This window comes from Rhyacophila brunnea, unplaced genomic scaffold (genome assembly GCF_057557595.1).
Source record: "Rhyacophila brunnea isolate RB1 unplaced genomic scaffold, BYU_Rbru_1.0 scaffold_6, whole genome shotgun sequence".
Taxonomy (NCBI): Eukaryota; Metazoa; Arthropoda; class Insecta; order Trichoptera; family Rhyacophilidae; genus Rhyacophila; species Rhyacophila brunnea.
Window position 1 is genome coordinate 26,830,764 of NW_028233276.1, and position 26,979 is coordinate 26,857,742.

General features: G+C 34.4%; 2 protein-coding genes across 2 annotated transcripts in view; one reads left to right on the top strand and one right to left on the bottom strand.

Moving 5' to 3' along the window:
• Positions 1-26,979, top strand: part of LOC147065468 (uncharacterized) — a 496,544-nt gene that overhangs the window by 30,750 nt on the left and 438,815 nt on the right. The gene's annotated exons all lie outside the window — the stretch shown is intronic.
• Teh4 (tipE homolog 4 phospholipid transfer protein) lies at positions 120-25,514 on the bottom strand. Its single transcript, XM_085956988.1, has 8 exons — positions 25,325-25,514; positions 17,394-17,561; positions 13,204-13,399; positions 11,078-11,330; positions 7,544-7,672; positions 3,480-3,666; positions 729-863; positions 120-200 (listed from the first exon to the last, which is right to left on the bottom strand). The coding sequence occupies exons 1-8, from the start codon at positions 25,508-25,510 to the stop codon at positions 120-122; spliced, it is 1,335 nt and encodes a 444-aa protein (XP_085813114.1). The 5' UTR covers positions 25,511-25,514.

Here is a 26,979-nt window from a genome sequence, read left to right on the forward strand (position 1 = left end):
TTCATTCTTAGAAAGGCAAATGGATGAAATGGAGGTGTAGTTTATTGATATAGGTATCTTGGTGAACGGTCGTAAATGGCTCGCAAAGATGATACACAAGAATACCTGCCATATTGGTGCTATGTATCGACAGAGTCACTTCGCGTCAGACTCGCGCTACCTGAAGTCCTGCAGCATCGAAGCTTCGCATCGTCTCCTACCTATAATTATTCAATCATTTGTAATCTAAAAAAGAGGCTTCCGTTTCCAAACTTCTTCCATGGCGCAACCAATTGGTTATACTGTAGACACATAGAAAGAATGAAAGAGTTAAATTCAAGTTTATTTAATCATTTAATTTATCACATACTTGATGGGATTTTAATATAAATTCTAATTGATTTGAATTTTGTACTATTCCATTGTATTAAATTGTTGGTGTATATTTGCCATTGGTAAGTACGCATAGTGCCTGAAGATGCCGAAAGGTGAAACCAGGATCGCAAAAAATGAACCGAGTGGAATAGTAAAAAAACTTAAATCAATTATTTGGAACAATACCTATATATCTAGGTCCTAGCATATACTTATTGCATCTCGGGAAGAATTGAATACTCGTAAAGAGAGAATATATATTTCTTGATTGAAAAAGCTACAACTACATTAGTCATTCAATAAAGACTAAATAATATCGGAAGACTGTTTCCTTAGAAGGTGGCACCTAAAAATATATACTTTGATGGAAATACCTTTACGGAACGCGTTATGATGCATAGAGTGGTGAGAGAAACCACAAATAGAATCGCAGGAACGAGGACCGCCACTATCAGCTCTCTCCATGTCTGCTCTAGGTCAAATCTTGCTAGAACTACCAGCGAATCATTCTGAAATAAAGTTTAAATTCACGTTATTATTTCTTTTCGATTTTGTACATATGTATTTTTTAATATTGTGTTTTCCGAGCTATCTCTATCTATTCTCTATCCCTTTCAATGAATTCTCGATGACTTCGTTGTGTTTTCTTACTGTAGGCCCACTTCTTAAATAGAGAGTATGAGCACTATGCGCCGCCTCCGACAATCCTTGTCGCTCGCCATCATCGTTGCCTCTTACCAAGTCATAAAGCTTAAAGTGACGTAAAGCAGCAGCGTCATTAATTAAATTATTAGATACCTATCAATAATATACGTAGAAAATTGACCGCCACGGACAATTTAACGCAGCCGAAAAACTTAATATTTTAGCAACAGGAAACATTTTTCCATTTCTCTGTTTACGATGTGGCAGCTGAATGCATTTATAGGCAAAATAATGAATAAAAAAAAAAAAAAAAAAAAAATTTAATTCAAATTATTAAGTTATTTGTGGTGTCATATTGCAGCGATGGCAAACTTTTGGGTATTTAGGTAAAATATAAACTAAGAAGCTTTTTTTAGAAATTAAAAACAACATTTTTAGCGTCGAACAATACGTGTTTCCACCCTAATTTTTTTTAAAAAAATCTTGTGAATTATTTGTTGAATAAAAGAAATAGTTAATTAAAATTATTAGCAAGTTCAAGTAAGTTACAACAGAAAATATTGGAGTGATCCGTGACGTCGGTTAGTTACTAAAGTAATAAATACTTTAATTTAGAATACAAAAACCGATCGCCTACCGTAACTCAATTTGGAGAGCGCTTATGAGTAGGTATTTTAAAATTTATCGCAATTAAGCATGGCAGTCGTAGCATAGTGCTAATGCACAGGGCGCTATATCCAAGAGACGCAGGTTCGATTCCTGCCGGGTGTCTTACTTTTTTCAGATTTTTTTTTTACTGTCTATATTTTCTCATGAGTGTTTTTAGAATTATGTATGTTCAATAATTAGAATGGTACATTCTAAAATCTTGTGAATTATTCATTGAATAAAAGAAATAGTTAATTATAACTCTTTTGAGTGCCAGCAGAATATCCGCGAATGCTAGATGTGGCACGCGTGCGTAGGTTTACCATAGCTGCCACAGTGTGTACTTATTGATTTTCTTCAACATTGCAGTGGGTCTATTGTCATTGCCTATTGAAATAATTCGATCAGAAAATCCTGGATCTCTTTCGTGCTCGTCTGTTGTTAGATACTTGAAAATTACTAAAATTTAAAAAATGCTATAAAAGTGTTGCATTTTATAATGTATTGGATATAGTAACGTTTATAATAAACTGATATATTAAAATAAAATGAATTTTGCGTAATTACGTGTTTATTTTTCACTTCATTTGACACGGAAACTTTTTTTTGGGTGTGGCTGTTTACATTTTTTTTTTGTATTTCTAAAACGATATCACTTAATTGAAAAGCATTAGCCAAATCAGTCTGCTTTGTGAGCGTCGCGTGGAGACCATGTGTATTTTTTTAACAGAGGTAATAATGTAATTAGATATCATGGATATCACTAGCTATCTTTCCATATAGTACAATTAATTTATTAATTGAAATACTTTTTCGACGTGCTAGCAGGGGTAGTCAACCTGGTCCTTACCGCCCACTATTGGGCGTTCTAGTTTGCATGGTGGGTGATAGGGGTTTTAAAAACATTTTCATTATATTTTCATAAAATTCACCGTGACAATTTAGATTTCAGAAAATATATTATTTGTATCGCCCTCGCATCAGTTTGGTTCACGTTACGTACGTGAAACTAAATGGCGCTATAGTGCGACCGCAAACAAAAGAGCCTCGTCCCAGAATAGCTGGCGCATCTCCCCCCACACCACTCAGCTGTAACAGACAAGTGGTAGTGGAGCTGGTAGTCGGTGCCCCCCCCCCCCTCAACCCAATCCACGATGCGCGAGAGGCACGCACAGACGACGATAAAAATGTTTTATAAATTGTATGAAGTACAGTTTCTTCCCTACTTTATAAATCACCATTAATGTGGAACCGGTGGGCGATTAGAAAATTTTACTACTAACAGAGATACAAAAGTGGGCGGTAGGTATAAAAAGGTTGACTACCGCTGTGCTAGAGTCTCGCTTGCTAGGGATACAAATAGACGGTCGGCTTTGATCATAATTGTCCGCTAGCGATATAAATTTTCATACAAAAACTAATAATAATAGTGTAAATCAATAATTTATTAGTATTTATAAAAATAATTTATACCTTTCTAAAGTATGAATGATGTCTCGTAAAATACACTAAAGTAACTATAGTTACATACCCTTATAGACTTTATGTTTAACACAAAAAATAGCAATTTTAGCAACACGAGCTCGCAGATTATCGACGCTACGTGAAGCGATTCACCACGATTTGCCGGCGATACTTTTGGAAACCAACTCACACATATGTAGACCTTTTATCTTACTCTAGCGCGTGTCGCAGAGATTATAAGGGTGCCGAATACTTTCTCACTTGCACTCATGCATCGTTTTTGTTCAGGCCTTGCTTTGCCGCTAAAAATCTGTCTTGCCCTTCTTGGAAATCTCAAAGCATATTAGAATGTGTGCAACCTAACTTGCCTGGTTGTAGTAGCAGGGGAATCTGCTTCTGGCAGTGTGATTCCTTCCATCTCTGCCCTGTTCAGCCAGGAACTTCTTGCACTCCCCGCGAAGAGTGTTCACGCACCCCGCCAAGTTCACGTAAAGTCTTGACGATATGTTTCTTAGAGACAGGAACTGCGACGGCGGTAGCAGACCTACTCCACCTCTTACATATTATAACATATTGATTTTTATTGGGAAATATATGAATGAACTATCAGTATGTAATTAAAACAATACTATAACATGCTAGAACATGGGACCGCATAGTCGAGTTCAACTGCATTTCTGACAGGGTCGCAAGCGTGATACTTAAAATCAATGCTAGGTACCGCATTCAGATTTTGCAAGTATATGCTCCGACACAGAGCTATCCTGATGAAAAAGTGGAAGAGTTTTACGAGGAAATAACATCCTTGAAAAATAAAAGTAAATGCCACTTCAACATCATAATGGGAGATTTCAATGCACGTATTGGATCATACCAAAGAGATGACGTAGCGGTCGGACATTTCGGACATGGCTCAAGGGATGGTAGAGGGGACATGCTTGTGGAGTTTGCTGAAACCAACAATCTTCACATCATGAATTCCTTTTTTCAACATAAACCTACACGTAAATGGACGTGGAGAAGCCCGACAGGAAGGACCAGCGAAATCGATTACATCCTCACTGACAGAAAATATACATTTTTAAACTGTAAGGTGATCAATCAGTTTAACACCGGCAGTGATCACCGGATGGTGAGATGTAAGATAAGATTGAACGTCAAATCAGAAAGATCCAAACTGCAGAAGAAGTCAAATGCTCGCGTATACCTGCAGAACAATACTGAATTCCAAAATGAACTCAAAAATGCACTATCGGCTTTCTTAGATGAGAACGAAACCGTTTCCCTATCCAACGCGGAGGATATAACGAATATTATTCTACAATGTGCAGAAAAAACAGGCGTAAAAAGCTCAGAAGTTACACCTTCCACCAAGCTTTCGAAGGCAACATTGAATCTTATGGAGCAGAGAAGGAAAACCAAGAGCGATAGACAGGCGCAAAACGATATGGAGTTTTCATCACTTTGCAAAACCCTCCGAAGGAAGATTAGAGAAGACCTTCGTAAATTCAATGTAAACCTCATACAAGCAATTGTGAAAGCAGGCAGAAGTTTAAACAAAAACAAGCAATGCTTGTCGATAGGAAAACGTCAAATCACAGCACTAAAAGCAAAAGATGGTTCTATCGTCAGAAATTGGGAACACTTGTTAAGCCGAGTTGAAGAGTTCTACAGCGATCTCTACAGTGATGACACTGACAATACGACTATAGACTTAGATCTTCAGAGAAATGGAAATTCGGAAGACCATACTCCCGAAATTACATCCTGGGAAGTAACCCATGCTTTAAATTACATGAAAAGTGGGAAAGCCCCCGGGGAAGACGGTTTAACGATAGATATCCTCAAAAAAGCAGGAAAGGATGCAAATGAAGTACTTGCACAATTGTTCACAGCCTGCATATGCAAAGAGGATGTCCCAGAGGTATGGAAAAATGCCAGCATTGTCATTCTTCACAAAAAAGGTGACAGAGAAGACCTAGCAAATTATCGTCCAATAAGTCTACTCCCTATTCTCTACAAGACGTTCACAAAAATTCTCTCAAACCGTCTGCAAAATGTACTAGACGAGAACCAACCGAGAGAACAAGCCGGATTTAGAGGAGGATACAGCACTATGGACCATATCCAAGTCGTCAGAGAAATCATAGAGCGGTACCAGGAATACAAACTGCCACTATGCATGGGTTTTATAGACTATGAGAAGGCGTTTGATTCGATAAAGAAATGTTCAATACTCGACGCACTCAGAAAACAAGGAATCCCTGGACGCTATATAAATATTTTCAATAATATATACAGTAGCGCAACAGCATCTGTAAATCTCCATAAACCATCGCGCAGATTTCCTATCAGCAAAGGAGTCCGACAAGGTGATACAATCTCACCTAAACTATTTACAGCTACCCTTGAAGACTTATTCAGGCAACTTGACTGGAATGACAAAGGGATCCCCATAAATGGAGAATACCTGAGTCATCTGCGCTTTGCCGATGACATAGTAATTTTCTCGCAAGACTCAGAAGACCTCCAAAGCAGAATGCAGGAACTCGCTGAAGTAAGCAACAAAGTAGGTTTGAAAATAAATGTAACAAAGACGAAAGTCATGTTCAACTGCTTTGCAGGCCAAAAAGAGATCCTCATCAATGGCACTCAGCTCGAACAGGTGAAAAGCTACATCTATCTGGGACAACAAGTATCTATAGATGGATGTATATTTGATGAAATTGTTCGCAGAGTAAAGCTAGGCTGGAGTGCTTTTGGCCGCCTGAATAATGTCTTCAAAAGTGACCTTCCACTGTGCCTAAAGCGCAAAGTGTTCAACCAGTGTGTGCTTCCCGTGATGACATATGCGTGTGAAACATGGACCCTAAGTAAAAGAGAGATCCAGAAACTTAGAGTAGCACAACGTGGTATGGAGAGGTGCATGCTGGGCATAACGCGAAAGGACAAAAAGAGGAATGAGTGGATAAGGAAGCAGACAAGGGTTTGCGATGTAATAGAGTTTATTAAAAGCCTTAAATGGAGATGGGCTGGACACATAGCTCGAAGAAGAGACAATCGTTGGACAAATCTAGTCATCCAGTGGTATCCAAGAAGTACAAAACGTCCACAAGGTAGACCTAGAGGCCGCTGGATCGATGAAATGATAAAGTTCTGCGGAAGTACGTGGCAACGCAATGCACAGGACCGAGAGAAGTGGAAGCAACTTGAAGAGGCCTTCATCCAGCAGTGGATAGATTCAGGCTGATGATGATGATGATATTTTAATTGTAATGACAGGCATAGAATATTTTATAAAAAAATGTGAGTGGTGATATGTGGTAGGTATAGATGTCGATAGACAAAACTCGGATCGCAAAAGATTACAAAAGTACCAAACATAAATTAATTAGACTACCCAATGCATCAGATACGGCGATTCAGCAACGACTCTATTGTCTTGAATATTCCCTTTTGATATAGGTACCTGAAATCTACATGGATGTAAAAAATAATATATTGCTGTTTGATATTATGTACAAGCACGAAATCACAAATTCAGCTATAGTAAAACAAATAATAAATCATCATGTCCACTCCAAGATTGAGTATAATATTTTGGTTACATGTAAATTGTACGTATTACATTTCACCGTAGCATAGTTCGCCGTGAGCTTTCTTATCGGAAAGAGATGACCGTATGCTATACGGTCATCTTTATTTTCATAGCCGATTTTGGCAAAATTCATGAATTCAAGAATGAAAACCTAACCTAATCTAACCTAACCTAACAATTAATCCAGTATATCGGCTATTTTAAAAATTTGTTTGCCGCTGGCTTCCTGTAAACCGACTAGAACCGTGTTTTATTTAGACATGAATTTTACCTCAGTACTGTACGACGCAAAGAGCTTGGACAGTCTTTAATATACTACCATATACCTATTTTCGATACAATATTTCACGGTGAAATGTGATACGGCGAATTGCATACGTACAAATTTCCGGACACGTAAATAAAATATACGTATAAACCTCCCCTTAAATATAATATTAAAAGACGATATTTTACGACGATCAATCTTGCGCAATCGCTTGACATATAAGTTAAATCTAATCAGTAATCACACAGGGCTCGAAATGGACCGGAACGCACCGGAGCTCCGTTCCGGTTTGTAAAATCCCCAGAATTATCGCTCCGTCTCGTGGACATATTAATTTGACCGTCTTTGCTAGATTTGCCATATTGTAAAAATCGAACACTTAATTTTTATAAAATAAACATGCAATTAAATAATTATGTTAATATTTTCGTAAAATTATCGAGCGCTCCGGTTCGTAAAATATTCCATTTCGAGCGCTGTAAATCACATATATTTATTTATTGAAATAAACGTGCAACTAATTAGAGACCCATCAAATATACATGGTAAGTCCGTGTACTGCCAACCTTGATTCGTGGTACTCCGTCTGAACTACCATTGCCTTCTCCCAAAGAATTCGCAATTGGGTGAAGTTCATCGCCGGTTGCGGAAGGCGGGAATGAGGCATCATCGTTCCATTTATGCAGTCCGTTGCACTGTTGAAGAAAATTATGTTTATATAATGTGTAGTGGCATATTAGGCCAAGACAAATACTATACGTGGTCAGCCGTAAGATTTTATATTTCCAATGCCCGGAAAAATTGATATAAGACTGACGCAAATACTGGAAAAACGTTACGATATTTATTTTTATTGATATGTTTGCGTTGCTAACTTTAAAATTAGATTATTTCGACAGCTCTTACATTGTTCGAACGCGGGTGACTAACGTGAAACCTGTCGGGTCGGTGTATTTACTGTTGCAATGTGACAATGCTCAGTGGTGTATTCAAGTATCTCTTATGAATAATGAACTATTATCCACATCCGGACTACGACCTACCAGGGACCGATTGTAGCCTGCGATTAAAGTAAAAACAGAAGAATTCACTTTATTTCGCATTGTCACACATTTTTAGGCCGCTATCTGAGTAATCTTTTGGGGGCAACGGATTCGATGCTCGGTAAGGTCACAGTACATTAACGGTCGTGTTTGGGCATAACCTGTTAACTGCAAAACGTTGAATTTACAGGAGAGCAATTTTAAACTTTGATTTTCCCCATAAATCTCGGTTCATTTTTTTTTTCTAATATTAAGAATACATTTTAAAATAAATAAATGAAGAAGAATATGGCAATATTTTTATTTTAAATTATTCCACTAATTAGGAAAATAATGTGATTTATCAGTGATCAAAATATGATAAGGTTTTTTGTCATGTTTTCGCCAAACTAACCGCTGTATTTGTTCACATATTATCGTAGTATTGTATTACTATAGATTTTTGAGCATTTTCAAATGAAATATAGATATCAAGTTCTTACCACCGAATGGAAGATACTATAGTTCCCCAATTTTATTATAAAATGTCAAAAAAATCAGTTATCAGGTTATGCCCAAACACCACCGATTATATGATTTTCTTAAAAGCTTTCGCTTCTACTACTACACTATGATATGCCTTGTAGTTTTAAAAATATACAATGTGCATATTTATAGCAGTGGCGTGCAGTGACTCTTACTTATAGGGATGCTATAACAAACTATGTATCCACTTACGATTTGCTAAACATTATGTAGGTATTTATGGTAAGTAACTAATTTAGTCTTGACGGAAGGGTAATGATACGTATGGTGTATATGTTGGGAAGTGGTAGTTCTACGATATTCTAAATTATTTACGTTATTAATAATACAGTACCTACCCTTAGTTAAGTATAGTTAACTTAGATAACATTAACCATACAAATGCACAATTATTGCATGGCACTTTATAGATTATTTCTGGGGATGCTGCTCATCTACAGCATCTATGGACTGCACGCCACCGATATATATATATATATATATACATATTATTTATAACACTAAAAGGTTTAATATAAAAGTATGTAAGCAGTGTCAGGGAATATCTGTAGTGATCACATACGGTTACATATTTATATATATCAGACACTATTTTACAAGAGAACGAAAACAAAGTTTTAAAATCACTTTGACAAGAAACTGTAAAACAGAATTGTAAGCACTTAATTTCAAAGAAAATATTATTAAATATTATTAGCAGTTCTTTTCAATGTATTTACTATTTTATTTATTATTTAAAGATTTTCATATACGTTACATTACATTACATTCGTATTTAAGTTCTTGTGTCGTATCACACTTTACGTTTTTCAAATGGAACACTATAGAGACAAATCTTGTCTCAATTTAATACATATTAATAATATGACAGTTATGTGCCTTTACCACATTTTCGGAGAATATATATATATATTTCTAGCAATAAAACCGATAAATATTTGCCTCCATAGCAACAACCAATATATTATGTAAGCCTGAAATGGATATCGAATCGATATCAAAGCCAGCTTCTTCGCAATACGTAAAAGCTCATGACACTCCTGTTTGCCAGTACAGTATCTAGTAAAATCGTAATTAAAATATTATGCATTATTTATTATCGTTTGTTGGTGAACATGTACCAATAATCAATATTATAGAACTATTGTGGTTACGCACAATGTTTTTCTTATTTGTATATAAATAAAAGGCTGTATGCTACAAAAAGATTAAGATAACTACGGTTTTTTTGATAGACGTTGTATACTACAGGCAGGGGCGTAATAAGGTATTTTAGCACCCGGAACAGTAACGAAAAATACGCTCCACACGTAATACAAAGCTTGTAGGTATCCATGTACGCTTATCTATGTTCTATGTCCGGTTAACGGAATTAAATTATACGAATTAAATAACTAATAGAAGTATTTTCAAAAATGAACGACCCCCGGAAACTGAAAAAAACTCAAGATACCTGATTGTTTTGTTAGTATAAAAATCATACAACTCTTATATTCGATTATGAAAGAAAAAATGTGTATTTTCAACATTACATATAATTAACCAGACGAAAGCGATACACAATATCAACAACGTAATATTTAGTATTACATAAACACATTTATAAGTATAATAAGCACAAAAAAGGTTTGCGATTTTTGTACGATGGAAAATTACTTTTTGTCATAATCTTTAAAAGGTTCGGTTCCCAATAATTTAGTCATTTCAGCATGAAATTTTCCGTTCACTTTTTATTGTTGCAAGTTCAACGAAACTCCAATTCTGCGTCCCTACTCGAGCTGCGCCTACGCCATGGGCGGCTACCCCTTGTTACGCCACTGGCTAGAGGTATTAATTCTAGTAACATTTCACGGCAGACTATAGGTATTTCCTGTCTTTATGACGTATGCCAGTCTACATGCGGTAACTAATACTTGAGTGACAATTAATCTGAGTGCTCCTGCTCTGCGACTGTGTTGAAAGCTTTTGTCATACTATATCTACAACAGCTATACGTTTAATGTCCATATAATTGACATTAGCTTTTAAGTAATTCGATGAGACGTGCTATAAAGGTTGAGGACTGGTAACTGAGGTTTGCGATCTTTGAATGATCATATGTAATTTATATATGATTTAATAATAATATTCAGAAATATATATTATTGACGTATTATCAACTTTAGAATAAATATAAATTTTACATTATCTACATATAATTTCTTTGTGTGCGTGTACACGGTGACTATTTAGTTAATTGTACCAAGCAATGCTTTTTAGACTACACCCCAAGCAACGTATTTTTTTTTTTAATAAAATCTATTTAAAATGTGATGTTTCTTCATATAAACGCAGAAGATTTGACCACTTAGAAACACATCAAATGGCATATACTGAAAAAAACACTTGAATGCGATGCTTGTTCTTTTATTTGATCAAAGCTTCGTGACATTAAAACAGGTAAAATGATTCATACTTCCAACGCCCATTACGTTTTCTAACCCCCTAAGGAAGGATTATCGTCCACGTTAAGTATCATCAGTTTAGACTTACTCGATTGTACTCCCGTTCCGTACAACATTCTGACAATTGACCAGCAATACTCCATCGTCTGGAGTCCACAATATGGGTGGACTGTGAGGCTGAACTGGCGCTGAAGGGTCAGTTGCGGAGGCCGCGTCACAATGAGCCGCTGTCACCCCGTCCCCCGACTCAATGAGGACGTTAGTGGTAGCTGGTGTTGTGCCAATACGAGAGCATATTCTTTCGCAGTCTATAGGCTTGCGGAGGCGCGTGCAGTGCGTCCCTGAAATCATTACATTTTGTTGGATCCAAATACATACTTATTAAAGTGAATGAAACCGCCTAACAGAGTTCATCGCGTTGCACTTCTGGTCGATAATTTCCGGGTTGACAACTGATAATAATATCATCTTCAGCACCCCGATAGCGTGACAAGCAATGTTATTCGTTGGCGAAGTTAGAACTATTTTCGGTAGTTATTTGAATATATATCCTATATGTTACACTGAATGAGTGAAATTGCGTATTACATGAAATCGGCAAAAAATTGCCTAATTCATTATAAATGCAAGCTCGTTGCCTTATTCATGAATTAGGCAAATTATCTGCCGAGTGCGTGTATTAATACATTTGGTTAGTTTTATTAGTTGCAAAAAACACCACCGGAGCGCCACTATCTATTTTGACCAATGCATGAACTAGGCAGAAAAATACTGCCGAATTCACGCACTCGGCAGATATTTTGCCTAATTCATGAATAAGGCAACGGGCTCGCATTTTTCATGAAATAGGCAAAATTTTGCCGATTTCATATAATACGCAATTTCAAACATTCGGCGTAACATATATTATATATATATTCTTTAGTATAAATTGTTTTCACGCAAAGTTACAAATTGTATATATTGACTTTACTTGAAAAAATCACAAAAAACTGTTTTCACTTCATTACCTACTATGTCAATATTATTATATGATTTTATTTTCTCATTATATTTACTGACTTAAAACGGTGATGACAATTATCCCGATTCGTAAGGAAATGTCATATTTTTATAATAAAAGGTTTTCAAATCTCCAGAATGCGTTTTAAAAACAGCTATCATATTGTGTAGCATTGAATTTGCATGAAAACCAAATGACACGTCAGTACCTAACTATTTATATTAAATAGTTAACTAAACAAATATTATCATGAATGATTATCACTTATTGTATTGTATTGGTAAGCAGTAAGTAACTGGATAACCATCGGAACATTATTCGCAATGTATAATAGAGGTAAATGTGTTTAATCAATGTATTCATTTTGTATGAATAGGTAATTTTATAATTTTAAGAAACACTAAATTGATACTCCCAAATAACATAGTAAAATACCCGGTAAGTATGCTTTATGTAAGTTTTTCTGACGTACCTATTCTCCATAATGCGGTGACCTGTTCTATTTTAAAGTCAGTGAAATTACGACATCCACGCCAGCCTGTTCTGTCTTAGTCATAGTAATTCCCCAATATTCAAATAATTTTCCCAATTTATTAAGTTACATAATCAAGTTGATAAATAAAATAGTACATGGACGTAGTTTTTGTGTATTTTTAAACATATGTTTTAGCACATTTCGATGGCTACCGGAAATTTCAATGACTATCCTAATCATTATAATATCGTAGCGTAGCTGCAGACATGCTAGTGATGATCAGCGGAACTACAAACCCCGCTTTCACGTAAATATATAATACTCCCGACCTCCGTTTATAACCTTTACACTACATATAGCGCTATAAAATATCATATGTATGTGAGTCATGGAATAATTATATATTATATATATCCTGACGTTTCTACAATGGAAAATACATGGTATGGAAAATATTTATGTATTGAAAGTCAAGAAAGTTAAGTAAAGTAGAAACACTACCATTAAATAAAGATTGAGGATATACACATTTAATTTGCAGCTAGATAGAGCCTTCTATGCTCTCTGAAGCAAATTCTAGTTTTTCATAAATGCTATTTTTCACCAGTCATCGGAGTTTTTATTAAAATTGGTAGACATGGGGGTAATTTTGCCTCTGTTGTTTTTTTTTGAAGATGATTTTCTTCAACGTTTTCGATTAAGGCAATAATGGTAAACATTAAAATGGATTTCGTACCATGACATTCAAATCGGCCCGTCAACTTGCCGCTGTCCTTGTCGACATCAATCTGTGGACCCTCCCCTCTGTTGGTGCACTGGACAACCTCCGACATGTTGGAGCAATGACCCAGACTGCAGTTGAACAAACCGCTCATTTGGGTGCACTGTGTTTCGTTGTTGCAGTTAGACTTTGCCAATATCTCCAAATCCACCTTTTATTAAAAAAAACATACACGATTAAATAGTGATTTTAATAAATCGCACAAAACGCAGGGCCCCAATTACATAGTTTATGTTTGTAATCACTATTTTAGACAGATATTATTTTACTAGATATCCCCATTATTAACATGTTGTATATTACGGAGCTTATAATACTTAATCATTAATTAACTTTAATGCACATTGCATGGTAATGGTTTAATTGGCATATTGTGTAGATTAAAAAGTAATAGATTGCCAAAGCAACACGTGGCGCGTGTTTTTCCCGTCGTCGGTTTAAGTAGGTAAATATAGGTGGGCGAATGACCACGCATTATTGTATCATCTCACGATCGATACTGTCAGTCAGACTGGAGTAGGTATTAATACACTGCTGTTAATACTGATGTACACTATATTAGGTCAAACTCCTCCCAGGGGGAAGTACTAAACATATCACATGCCTCCGAACAAGTTCAGTTAATTTAGAAAGGACAAATCACTCAAATATTCATTTGAAGTATACAGAAGAAAACATGCAAGTTTTCCATTTTTATTGATATTTCTTTCCAGGCTTTTAAATAATTGAGGTGTCAATATTTCGACTGTTGAAATACAAAATCACACAAATGACTATTTCTAATTGAATTTCTCATTTAATCTGAATTAAATCGTATGATGTGTTGATTAAGATGCGAGAAAAATCATAGAAAGATACACCGTTTTGGTGAGTTGATTATACTAACCGAAAGACGTTACGATTTTGCCTTTCAGTATTCGAATATTTAAAAATAAATCGTTATGAAAGTTCTTATGTCTAAGAAACCAGAGGGCCGATTGCCGTTCGCCAATCTTCTTATATATGTGAGTTATGGTATTTAATGATTTTCCAAAACGCATGAATTCGATTAGCTTGTAGAAACTATAGGCTAATTTGAGACTCTCTTCAATCGACCGTAGCACTTGGCCGGACCAGGACTGATCTCCCATATCTTTGTTACTGTTGATGGCACACCCAGTATACGCAGCAAGCATATTTTTTAAAAGTTCAGAATACGGTTACTTTGAGCCTTCATAAGGTGTTATGTCTCGCTACCACAAATAAGTAATGTCAGAATGTAAGTATTCAACTGGTGGCATTTGGTTTTAACCGAGTACAACCGTAAATTCCAGATAGTCCGTATTGAGTTGAATGTTGTTCCAGTCATTCTCATTCAAATTAAGAGATGCCCTCTTTGCGAAATACTATCTCCCGTAATGTGTCTCCTAGGTATTTAAAACTGTTGAAAAACGTGATGCTCTATTCATATCATTTTGTGATCAGAAGTAAATCTGGATCAGATCAGACGCTATTGCACATAACTTTTGTTTTATTCGCGTTACATTTCAGATCAACGCGAGACGAATTAGTATGCCAATTTTCTCGTGAATATCTTCTATAGATTTGTCGAATAAGACAGCGTCATTGTGATCAAACAACTGTTATGAAACCACAATAGTCTCGAGGATACAGAGACAATAACACAAACAATATCACAGTATTTTATATCGAATACAATAATAAAATTATACTTGAATAAATTCTTCCTAAAATAGTCATACAAAAAATGTTTCACTATAATAAATCTGGTATTATTAATCGAGATAAAATGTATTTAAACGACTCACAGTTTGAGTCGTAGACTTATCAATAGAGATAAATTACCATCATCATCATCAGGGGCGCGACAACCCGGTGTGGGTCTTGGCCTCCTCCAACAGCTCCCTCCACCTGTCCTTATCCAGTGTGGGCGCTTTCCAATTCGGTACCCCCAGAATACGGCAGGCACTGGCAGCTCCATCCAACCAGCGAGTCTTTGGCCTGCCTCTTCTTCTACGCCCTATTGGATTGCTGGACATCACTCTCTTTGCCGGTTCATTGTCATTCATACGGTGCACATGACCTAGCCATCGCAGTCTCCCAATCTTAATTGATTGAACTCCGCTGCATTCTTCGTACAGCCCGTAGAGCTCAGCATTATATCCTCTCCAATTGTTCTCCAATTCTCCATGTATACGGCGGAGATAAATTACCACTTTCATTAAATTTATAATACTCCTAAACTGGACACCCACGGTGGCCGCACGGCTTAAGCGTTGGACTATCACGCCGTGGGTCTCAGGTTCGAATCCTGGGTCTGGCAAGTACACACATTGTTTTTCAATTTGTGTGTGAGTCAGGGTATGGACCTAATAGGTTGAGCAAGTGGCTGACATCCATTTCTCGTAAAAAACAAAATCTGTTAATACAAACCTCTACTGTATGGAGGCCCATATGATCCTATTAGGATCGGACATGGTCGAAAAAAAAACTGGGCATATATACCACTCAGTGGAGTTTAACATTTTTCGATGAATGGTGGCTAACCATTCGTTTAACTTGTTGGTAACATGCTTTGAATATCGAATAGAGATTGAAAAATCAACAGGTGACTTTTCCAGACTCGATATTCGGTTTAGAAGCGATCGCTTTGGCACTACTCTAACCGAAACTCTAATTTCTACACTAACCTTCGTATCATAGATATTATAATTAACCCAAAGCTTAAGTACACCAGCTATTAATTGTCATTTAAACCTACTACTAAGGCATGGTTGCTTTGTCAATGACCGGGTATAAAATAATTAACGTGACCTGTTGGTTTATTTACAGTTGGGCTGAGCGCTAGGGGACTTTCCCGATCGATAGTATGACGTTTTCAAGAGTGATTCACGAAAATGAGAGCTCAGCAATTATTATCCACTTTTAATTAGCTTGAGTGTAGCTTTTTACAATGAAATTCCACCGTAGCGAAATTAACAGTCAACTAGATTAGCATATATAACCACTCTTTAGCAGGACATAAATATTTTATTTACAGCATGCAGGGAATAATCTCCTATGTTTATGGCTTTACGAGCTACGGCGTAGCACGTCTACGACAAAAGAGAACCAGGCAATTTGTAATATTGTAATCGCTCATATTAAGTACGTACTAAGCCGATAGCTATAACATATTAATTTGTATGTTTATAGTTTGTCAACTTGATGCATACAAAGTAACTTAAATGCCGCGTAGCAGACACTTTCGGACTAGGCGTGTCCAACCCGCGGCCCGTATGCGGGTTTCAATTTGGATTTTGGTCAGAATTTAAAGATTTTTATATGCTGGAGGTACACGTACGTTACTGCCAGCGTCTATTTTTTTGTCAATCTCAATCAAGTCTCAACATTGACTCAAGTCAATGTATTTGACAATCATATTGCATACAATATTTTCAGTTTAATAAGTACCTAATACACTGACCTTAGAATTGGGACTGTTATTAAGAATTCCACAAATACTAGGTTCCTACAGATAATCACAATAATTCCACTATAGGCACACTGCCGCTCACATATATTTTATTACATCTGTCATTTATCACTTAACATGTAGATATTTAATTCAAGGATCTTCTTTTTGATAATCTCCAAATTAAGACGCGTAACATCTGAAATTTTAGTTGTGTCTAAAACTGTAAATTCAAACATTGACTGCCTCGAATATAATTCGGCTGTGTGTACCAACTAAACATGCAGAAAATGTTACGCATTTCACGTTGATTTTTATGAATTTTCAAACTTTTTATGAATTCTTTAATACAAAGGATTCATTTGCTTTTGAAAAGTTTATTTATTGACAAGTTCAATGTGTTAATGCACTTAATTAAACGAACTTTAACATCTACTCAACTTTAATTTTATCTGTTTTTAATATTTATTTTAATATGTAAATGTAAATAAATGTATAAAATATAATATTATGAAAGTATGCTACTATTTATATACTACACTAATCTCTATAAAAGTGTACCTAACTCTAATTTTAATTTAGTTAGTCCAAGTACCCTCAGTCGATAGTATTCGGACTAGATAGTACATAATAAATTCTATTAGGTACAACAGTACTCATATACATCTAATTATTAGTGTCATACACTTACCGGTGGACAATCTACGTGGTGTATCCTTGTGCATCCAATAAGCGATAAGGCCGATCCATTTTCTCTTATTGCGACGTGAATTTGTGGACAGAAGCCTGATGTCTTCGTGAGACACCACTCACCGCAGGATGCCCAATTGCAGTTGTTGGCCATCGTTGTATTCACGGTCTAATCACAAAAAAACACAAATTTTATACTGTATATAAAAGTAGGAGAACCCTGCCCTACTGCAATCGACTAGATTTGTACAAGTAGTAAAGTTCTTGTGCCCCTGCAATATTTTCGTATAATTTTATGTAGTTGAATTATTAAAATCGTTGGTGTCCGTTTATGTAATCGGCGTTGTATTTTGTCTTTAAATATGCTATGTCAGAATATTAAAATAGAAACTGGATGCCTCACATGGTGGCATCAATTCATGAATTCCCCTGGCGCAAACCGTACGTATCCCAAAATGCCACAAGGAGAGGGGCAAACCCGCTGAGAAAACAGCTCGACAAACAAATCACCGGGTTACGATCTTCACTGATGGCATCCTGATGAAATAAATAACAAGTGATATTTCATTCACCTAAATAATTTGTACTGACCTATACCATTCGCAATGTAGAATGGTGTCAGAATCTTCTGACAATACAGGCGACTCATTTAGGTATTGGATCGTTAATTTAAAATTACACTAATACGGTTCCTTGGAATCTATCCTTCCTGTATGTAATATGGATAAGAGTTGTATATAAGTATATAGAATTATCTTTAAAACTGCGGTATCTTTCTAGTTCAGTGAAATGAAGCTACGTTTTAAAATGGGCGCGGGTTGTACCCATACACACCTACAGCAAGCATATAATATCATCGGAACCTTTTATTACTCCACCAATCTTGTTAAGTCAATAATAATAATATTTTGTTAGTTGTTAAAAATTAATCCAAGTCGAAATATATTGTAGCGACGACGTACTGGTGCATTCAATTCTTCGTACCTTACTCGTACTTTGTATTAGCGTCGCGTGGTGCCCATATGCTTCAACTATGATGCGGATATGGATTAAGGATATGAATAAGATATGTATGTGATTAATACGTCATACCCGAACAGCCTGCAGAAGGTAAATAAACTATTGTTATGTTATAATGATAGGAGAGAGAAGAGAGTCGAAAACTAGCATTGTGACCTAAATAAATTTTTATTGGGGTTAAGAGAATCTGACTAATAGACACTGACGCCAATTCGGCGCCTTTATTTTTGTTCGAGTTTTATATAGGGTAACCACTATTAAGGAATGTAGATTTTATTATCTCCTTATATTATTACCCTAGGACGTTTTCAAATACGCACAGATTTCTTATTTAAATGATGATGATGAGTTGATTTTTAAACTATTTCACTCAAATCTTTAGAGTCCTAGACTTCCTTCGATATGAATCCAGCACAATCTTATGAAACTCGACACAGATAATATCACTTTTAAAAACGCTATTCTATCCATCACTATACTTTTTACGTCTTGTCGTCCATCTACCGCAAATTAATTATAATGTCGTTTAGTACTTTCTATAATATATAATCGATATATCACAATTATTCACAATATCATTATTCTACAAAACTATTTAAATCTGAAATCGACACATTGGCGTATGTGTGAGTTTTAACAAGAAATAAATGCATATTTCACTACTACGAAAAAATCTAAAAACACGACACTGGAACTTATCAGCTGTCAAACCAAATAAAACAAAATATTTCTAACATCTAACAGAGTTTCAGTTTGAATTATAGTATTCAGGTACCTAAGTGAATACTTCTTTGGGTAGTATCAAGGAATAAATTTATTGGATAATAGTATGTGTTCAATATTTAAAGTAGTATTATTTTGTTAATATTAGCACATAGCATTGTATTTTAGTCCACGTGTTGTTTTAAAATTCACATGTACGTCAAAAATCTGTGAAATTGAAATTGTTTTGATGTTTCAACAGTTAAATAACCATTATGATCACTTTAAAAGTATTCTAGTATTCGAAGAATTTATTTATTTAAATAACTTTAGCATACATTAAAACGACAATAATCAGTAAATTAAAAGAATTACTCTGGTAAATAAAGCATATTACTGGTTACACTTCAGATGAAGATTCGTTAAAATAAGCTCTTAGAATAGCTACATTCATATATTATGATGCTGGACTTTATAAAAAGATGAGGATATGATGGATATATATTTTGAAAAGAAGGTATTAATAAGTCTTTGTAGTCTCATGCGATGAAGTAAGCACTCGGTAAGGAAGTTATAATCTCCGTGTCATCACACTCGTAAATGTAGAAATAATCCATTGGGCAGGCCATGTCTCAATGATATAATATACCCAACCACCCAATAAATCACATCGCGTTACAGTGCCGATGCTAACGTGATGAATGTAATCCAATAGTTTAGAAATTGTGAATTTTTTTAAATTTTGGACATACACATTGTGGTTGTTTAGAATCATTAAAAGTATGGAGAACCAACATACTCGACAGTCTTAATACACAGTCGGTCTTCATCCCCCGATATAATAATATCTTCCCACATCATCTCAGCATGAACGCTGTCTGGAAACTCGCGCCCTACTGACGCCTATAACCCTCTCAATGACAATGTTATATTAATTTAACCCCATATATTATATTAATTTAACTTAAATACATATATATATATTTTAATTTATAAAATCTTATTTTTAAAAAGTCACTCGATTTATTTCTGGGTAAGTATAGCAATGTTTACGAGAAATTCATTTAATCTAAATACGTAAGTATGTATTCAATGTTATATATGCAACTGCCTCTAATTGATATATAACTAATACCTTTAGTGTATGAATCAATTTGTGATTCAGATTCAGTACATGTATATCTTTCAAGTTGAATTTCATACTACCCCCGTATATCCCAATGATCCATTTGCTTTCAAATATTTCCACTATTGACATGCCAAGCAAGCCCTAAGAAAATCAAGCAAATAAATTAATTTATGAACTTAGCGTACTGACATTATTTTTATATAGTTTTTCATTACTTTTATATATAGTGTACGTTTTTAATTGTTAGTTAGTATTTTATGTCTTAGTTATAAAACCTCTTATCTTACGTTCTTACATTTATGTTGTTACAATACTTTGTATTACTTTTCGTTAAATTAAGTTGACAACCTTATACCAGAATAAAAAAAGGAGTACGTTTGTATACTGTAATTTAGCTGCCTTGCGGTTAAAATATATGTTTATTGTGACGGGTCATATTCTCTGCTTGAAATCGTATTTGGCTGATAACGAATAATGTAATTTGTCTATTATTGAGGTTATATTTTGTGAATTATGGAAGATTCCGCTCAAGCAGGTGTGTGGCAGGAAGTTAAAGGGTTAATAAGGCGTACGTAGTGGCAACAGCGACGGCGGCGTCTATCGTCTCGGCGCCGTCGCCGCCAGCCTCACCCCGACGACAGGCGAGACGCTCGCATGAAAATATCAACAAAGTGGTTTACTGCTTTGTTCGCCTGCGACCAGCCTGTTGCATACGATTCTGAGAATTCTAGAAACATCTACACAATATATAGGAGGGTTTTCTGTAGATATTTCTCAGAAAATCAGATATTGTTAAGAAAAAAACCGATGATTCACGCCGATTTTCTTTCGTCTGCCGTTTGAGTTTTTTTACATTCTTTGCATTAAATGAATCAATTCCTAAATATTTGTCCGCAAAGGCTATATATAGAATCAGTTTCATTTTTGTTTGTCCTGTTTACCCTTTATTTTTTTAGATATAGTCTGTAAATAGGAAAAACGTGTCCACAAAAAATATATATTAGGATATATTCAATTTAATCTTCATACTGGTTATTTAGAATATAATAAAAATTGATCAAGTAGTCATCTAGATAATATTGTTATGTTAATTTTATTGTGTAACTTTGGTTTTGTAGTATGACTTTGGCATGACTTTGGGCAAGGTGATTTGTCATTTAAAGGGAGGTATATTGGTTTATTATGGCGAGAGAATTAAATTTAACTGGATAGGTACCTACTTTATGTAAAATAATAACGATTATGGATAGAATTTTTGTAGAATTTGTGAAATCCGTTATGTACTTCAATTAAATCGTTATTTACAAAAATGTTATTATGTATACTAAGTGCATAGAAAGTAATGTGTCAGAACCTGTCTGTCTCTAATAATATTTTGGCTAAACTTATTTTAAATTTTATATTATTAACATTAAATTACGTACCTATGCAAAATGTAAGTACTAAAACTAAATACTGCTTTCTTTGTGTAACTACTTAATATTCATTTTGTATTCTCACTATTATTGGGTTTATATTTATGTTGCGGTTTGTTTTTTTACAAGTCGTCGCTATAGGATTTGTTTCCCGAATATCCATTTTTGTCGAAATCGACATTTTAATGCAGTTCAATTTCTTTTATCGAACTCTACCGAAATCATTTATAAAAACAATATATTTTTATCTAGGAACAGAGATATTTTTTTAAAAAACCCGAATACGCCACGTTAAGTTACAATTACTCCGTGGTGCTCTCCCGAATGTCCAACTATTTGTACCTGAATATCCAAGTTAATTTCGGTCGAAATATATCTCTGGCTGAGTGTTTATTTCCCGAATATGACTTTAGCCAATCAAACCGCGCTCACGCCGTCTAGCTCCCACATTCACGCTGTCTAGCTCTAAAACAATCACGCCCACTTTCATATTTTTCGGCCGTCTGGAGACTTCTTTCAAATTTCGTCTTATTGATATTGTTTTTAACGTTACTATTGTTTTAATAGTGAATTCATCAAATTTGAAGAGATCATTCATAGCTGTTATATCACCAGTTCGCCCTGAACTTACAGTAGAGTTGTGGAACTGAGTATTTTAACCTAAATAACTGCATTTTGTTTTGATAAATGACACAAAATCCCAACGGTTATATGAATTCTACAGTATGACCCGGCAACTACTATGACGTAAAAAATAATTATTATTTCAAATTATTATTAATCAAACATTGTTTGTCTTTATTTTACTTTTAATCAAGGTATTTCTATGAAAATAAAGGCGATTCTATTATTTATTTTTGAATGCGCTGATAGTTAATTTAATTTAATATGTATGTTAGTAACTATTTATTTGGTGGATATTATATACTTAGGATATTGGTACCTACCTAATATTAGCAGCCAATGGTAATTAATTTATACATGCTATTATTTTGTGTTGTTATTCCTTACAATGGTAAATATATAATATTTATTTGGTGGTTTGTAATAAGTTTAATTGTCAATTATAGAAATATATAGATATAATAATATACAGATACATATAAATAGATTTTTTTTTTTTTTTGAAAAAGTATTAATAAAAAATTGTTACCAAGTACGAGTAAGTACCTACCATCATAAAATATTGGAGAAATGACCATGACGGCGGTTAGTAATTGAAGTAGTATGAAGATATATATAAATAGATTTTTTTTTTTTGGAAAAAGTATTAATATAAAATTGTTAGTAAGTACGAGTAAGTACCTACCATCATAAAATATTGGAGAAATGACCGTGACGGCGGTTAGTAATTGAAGTAGTACCGTATAATATATTTTCTCAGAAGTGATTTAAAAAAATTATGTAAGTATGTTCAATTATTAGAATGGTACATTCTTAAATCTTGTGAATTATTCGTTCAATAAAAAAATAGTTAATTACTTAAAAACTATTTTATTACTTAATCCGAAAAAAACCGAAAAAGCGATTGCCGCATGTTATTATTACATACGAACTTGGGTAATTACGATCATTAAGTATTTAAATAGTAGAGGTAATTATTAACAATTATCATGTAAATAAATATAACATTTGAGGCGCGTACTTTTTGACCACTCAGTAATATGTGGGCCGTGCAGCAATACGCTACGGTCTTAAATCCCGAACGTCCATGTTTTGTCCCGAATATCCATTATTCTGAGAGAGCGCTAAAAATTTCCCGAATATCCACAGTGAGTACTTGTAAATAAAACGTATTTTCTGTGCATATAATGATTTATACCAGTATATTATTCTTGGAATCTATTCTTAGATAATGTTGCAATCTTACAGTATAGAAAGAATGATTGATACATCTACTGATATTAAAATATACGACAATGAAATTTATTTTTCGTCTCCTGTAAAATTGACATTTGGTCTATTCGGGAAACAAATCCTATAGCGACGAAGTGGCTAATTAGACATACTATTTCGTAAGTCACATTACAGCATTGACTTCACCAAGAATTTTTAGATATATAGATGATATTTTCATAATATACATATTGTATGAATGAGAAACAATCTACTATAGGTACATAATAAGATCGTCACGTCCGCCACTTACCGGCCGATAGTGTGTCTAATGTAACACGTATTACTTAATGATCATTTACGTTAAATATTTCTTAATTACGAATATTTAACAGTATATTCAAATACTATGCTATTTCATTAGTTTTTGTGACGTTTTCGTCAGCGCGATAATAGAACAATATATTTCTGTGGATTATATATATATATTTTGATTATTATTTGATTTAATATTAGTATAAAAATTGAAAGCACCATCTGGTGGATAATTATGAAAACCAAATATAATAATTCTGAATAAATTAATTTAACGTATTCTGAAAATGTTGATATTTATACTGATATTAGAGTAGATATTTCTTTTGATTTTTTTGGTAAGAGAATTTTATTTTATCTATTAGTTTTTAATCGCTAAACTGTCATTTTCAATACTCTTTTTTTAAGCATCTTAAGTTAAATTATACCAAGCAAACTTTTTGGATGAAGGACCATATTAGGGAAATAAAATGAATGGCGGACCGCTAGTAAAATTCTATTTTCAGACATACATTATTTATTCATAGAATTTCAACATAAAAAAATAATTATTCTCTAATAGCCTACAATTTAATGAGAAGAATGAAACTGTTTTACATTTTACAATATTTTTCGAATTCCAGCGGGTCTATTCTATACACAAGGCGACTATCGACCGCTAAAGTGATAGTATTTATTACATATTTGTATTGAGGTTTTATAATTGTTATAATAAGTTAGCCGCCTAAACATTCAAAACTGTCTATCTCGCTCTAAATTTTATCAGAGCCAAGAGATGTGCTGTTAAAATATAGCACTTATTGCAACAATTATAACCAACTTATTGTAATTGTTACAATAAGTGCTAATACTTTGATACAAACCTACCCTAGTTAGCCGTCGTATTTATCACTTTATCACTTAAGCGGTCGCGGAAGCGTAATAAGACGTATAGAATAGACCCACTGGTGTTAATTTTATAGTTGGGATTCTTGAAACTGCTTGTTCATCAATGATGCTTGATCATAAAGAGTTTTTATTGATATTAATAATTAAAGATATTTGTTAAGTAGGTTGGATCCAAAAATAACTAACGTATTTCGAGCAGAATCTTTAAGTTGTTCGAATTTGTCCGAACTAAGAGTGTTGTAAAATTAGCAGATTTCTTCTCGATGGTGAAATTCATGTATATTTAAATTTTATTTTTAATAATGCGTTAAAATTTAGAAAAAAGTAAACTTTTTTCAGAAATACGGTTAAAGCTCGCGGGCCACACATAAAAACTTGGCGGGCCGTAGTCTGCCCAGGCCTGGATTATACCAATCTAGTCTTACATGCTTTATTGAAGACTACTTAAATATTCTCGTATTTTAAAAGTCAAATTGACATTTTCCTTTAGTTACTCATCGCTTCCCTCCGTCTAACCGGCATTATTCGCCAGCTGATATTGCCAACATACGAATCTTATCAACTATAAGTGAATCGAAAAGATATACACGATTGGTATTAGAGATGGAATAAGTAGTCGGTGGTTACCTCGCACATAACCGGTACAGGGTCGAATCCCGAGTGGAAGGCCCTGTGGCTGGGGGCGTAGATGGCAACGGAGAGGTAGACCAGCGCCACTCCGCTGAGCACCATCGTCAGCTGGCAGAGGCAGATGGTGCCGATGATTCGCCCATCCTGCTCCGGTATCACTCGCGGTTTGATTTTCTTCGTCATTGTTGTAGCCCTTTTAATGGGTAGACACTTTAACTTGACATCACATTCAAGGAATCACACATACATATATTGCAATGTCAACAATATAGTATTCATGAATATTTAAAGTAAAACACATCCAAGCATTATATAAATGAATTATTATCAGGATCGGTTTCGTCCAATTTAATAGGATATGCTCAACTGATGCAAAACATACATTCTAAAAGTTACTTAATTTAATTATTTTAAACTTTTAAACTTAAAATTGATTAGGAAAAATTGTAATTTTTTTTCTGTCAGTTGAAAATGTTATATTGCCGCAAAAGAAACCGGCTCTGATATACATTATTTTGATAAGTATTTGGCGGTCTTTGTAGTCTTGTCCGTAACGGACTGGCTTCTCATCAGGGGGCTCTGGGTTCGATTCTCGGCGAAGTCATAGTATATGTATGTGATTTTCTCATCACTTCTACTACCAAACTACGGTCGTTGGGCCTCATGTCCGTAGTGTTAAAAAAGTCTATAACTGAAGCAGAATATAATTTACATATTGTGTTTTATTTCAATTGTTGTAACAATATCTTTTGACCAACAATCAAAGTGATTCTATTTTACCTTAAACATGAATTTTGAATTAAGTCACCTATAAATTATGTCTACCTTTAAGTCATATTCTATTGTGATGGGTCAATAATAATTATTGGCCGCACAAACAATAATAAATTGTATGTTCCGATATTAATTATTAGATTAACAATTGATAGAAAGATATTAACTGGAGAAATAAATAATTTATAATAAAATTCCTCTCGAACTTATTAACCTACCTTTGTACATATCAATTAAACGAATATTTAAGTACAAAATTATTTAATTCTTGGTACTAAGGACAACAAACTTGTGTGTACATTCCCACGCGTGTTTTGTTGCGTCTTTGTTCTCTTTAATATCGAGCATTTAGTTTTCTTTGTTCGTGTCGGGAAAAGCTAACCTGACACGGACTGTCGAGGATTCCTATTATATGATATTATATGATATTATACGCCACCCCCTCATACTTCAAAGTAAACGAAAATGAGCTAATTGCTCTTAAATTGAGAATAAACTTCTCAGGGAAAGAATTAATAAATTACTTAAAAAGTCATCCATGCTATAACAAGAATATTACATTAAAACGTTTCATTTAAAATGTGTCCATTTCAGGTTTTGTAAGACCAAATTTAATGATAAATATAACATTATTATCAGAGGGTTTTCTTTATAAAATTTGAATGCTGTTGCCAGGGTCTGCGGCCTACGCGCTTTCTATTATATTTCCAAGTTCATAAGAAGTATATGAAATATTTGCTTCCAAAGGTTTTTTTCACTATACGGTGTTGTCAATGGGTTAACATTATTTTGCATTTGAATTAAATTGAAGTTTGTATTATATTTTATGGGCATTCATTATCTACGTTTACGCATGTTCATCGATCTCCACAGTGTAA

What these genes read in the sequence shown, in the direction of transcription:
- Teh4 (XM_085956988.1), bottom strand. Translation starts at nt 25,510, where the DNA reads ATGACGAAGAAAATCAAACCGCGAGTGATACCGGAGCAGGATGGGCGA. An exon ending in CTGTACCGGTTATGTGCGAG is followed by an intron (nt 17,562 to 25,324) that starts GTAACCACCGAC and finishes TTTTGTGATTAG; the next exon opens with ACCGTGAATACAACGATGGC. An exon ending in TCCCCTGCTACTACAACCAG is followed by an intron (nt 864 to 3,479) that starts GCAAGTTAGGTT and finishes ACTTTATTTCAG; the next exon opens with AATGATTCGCTGGTAGTTCT.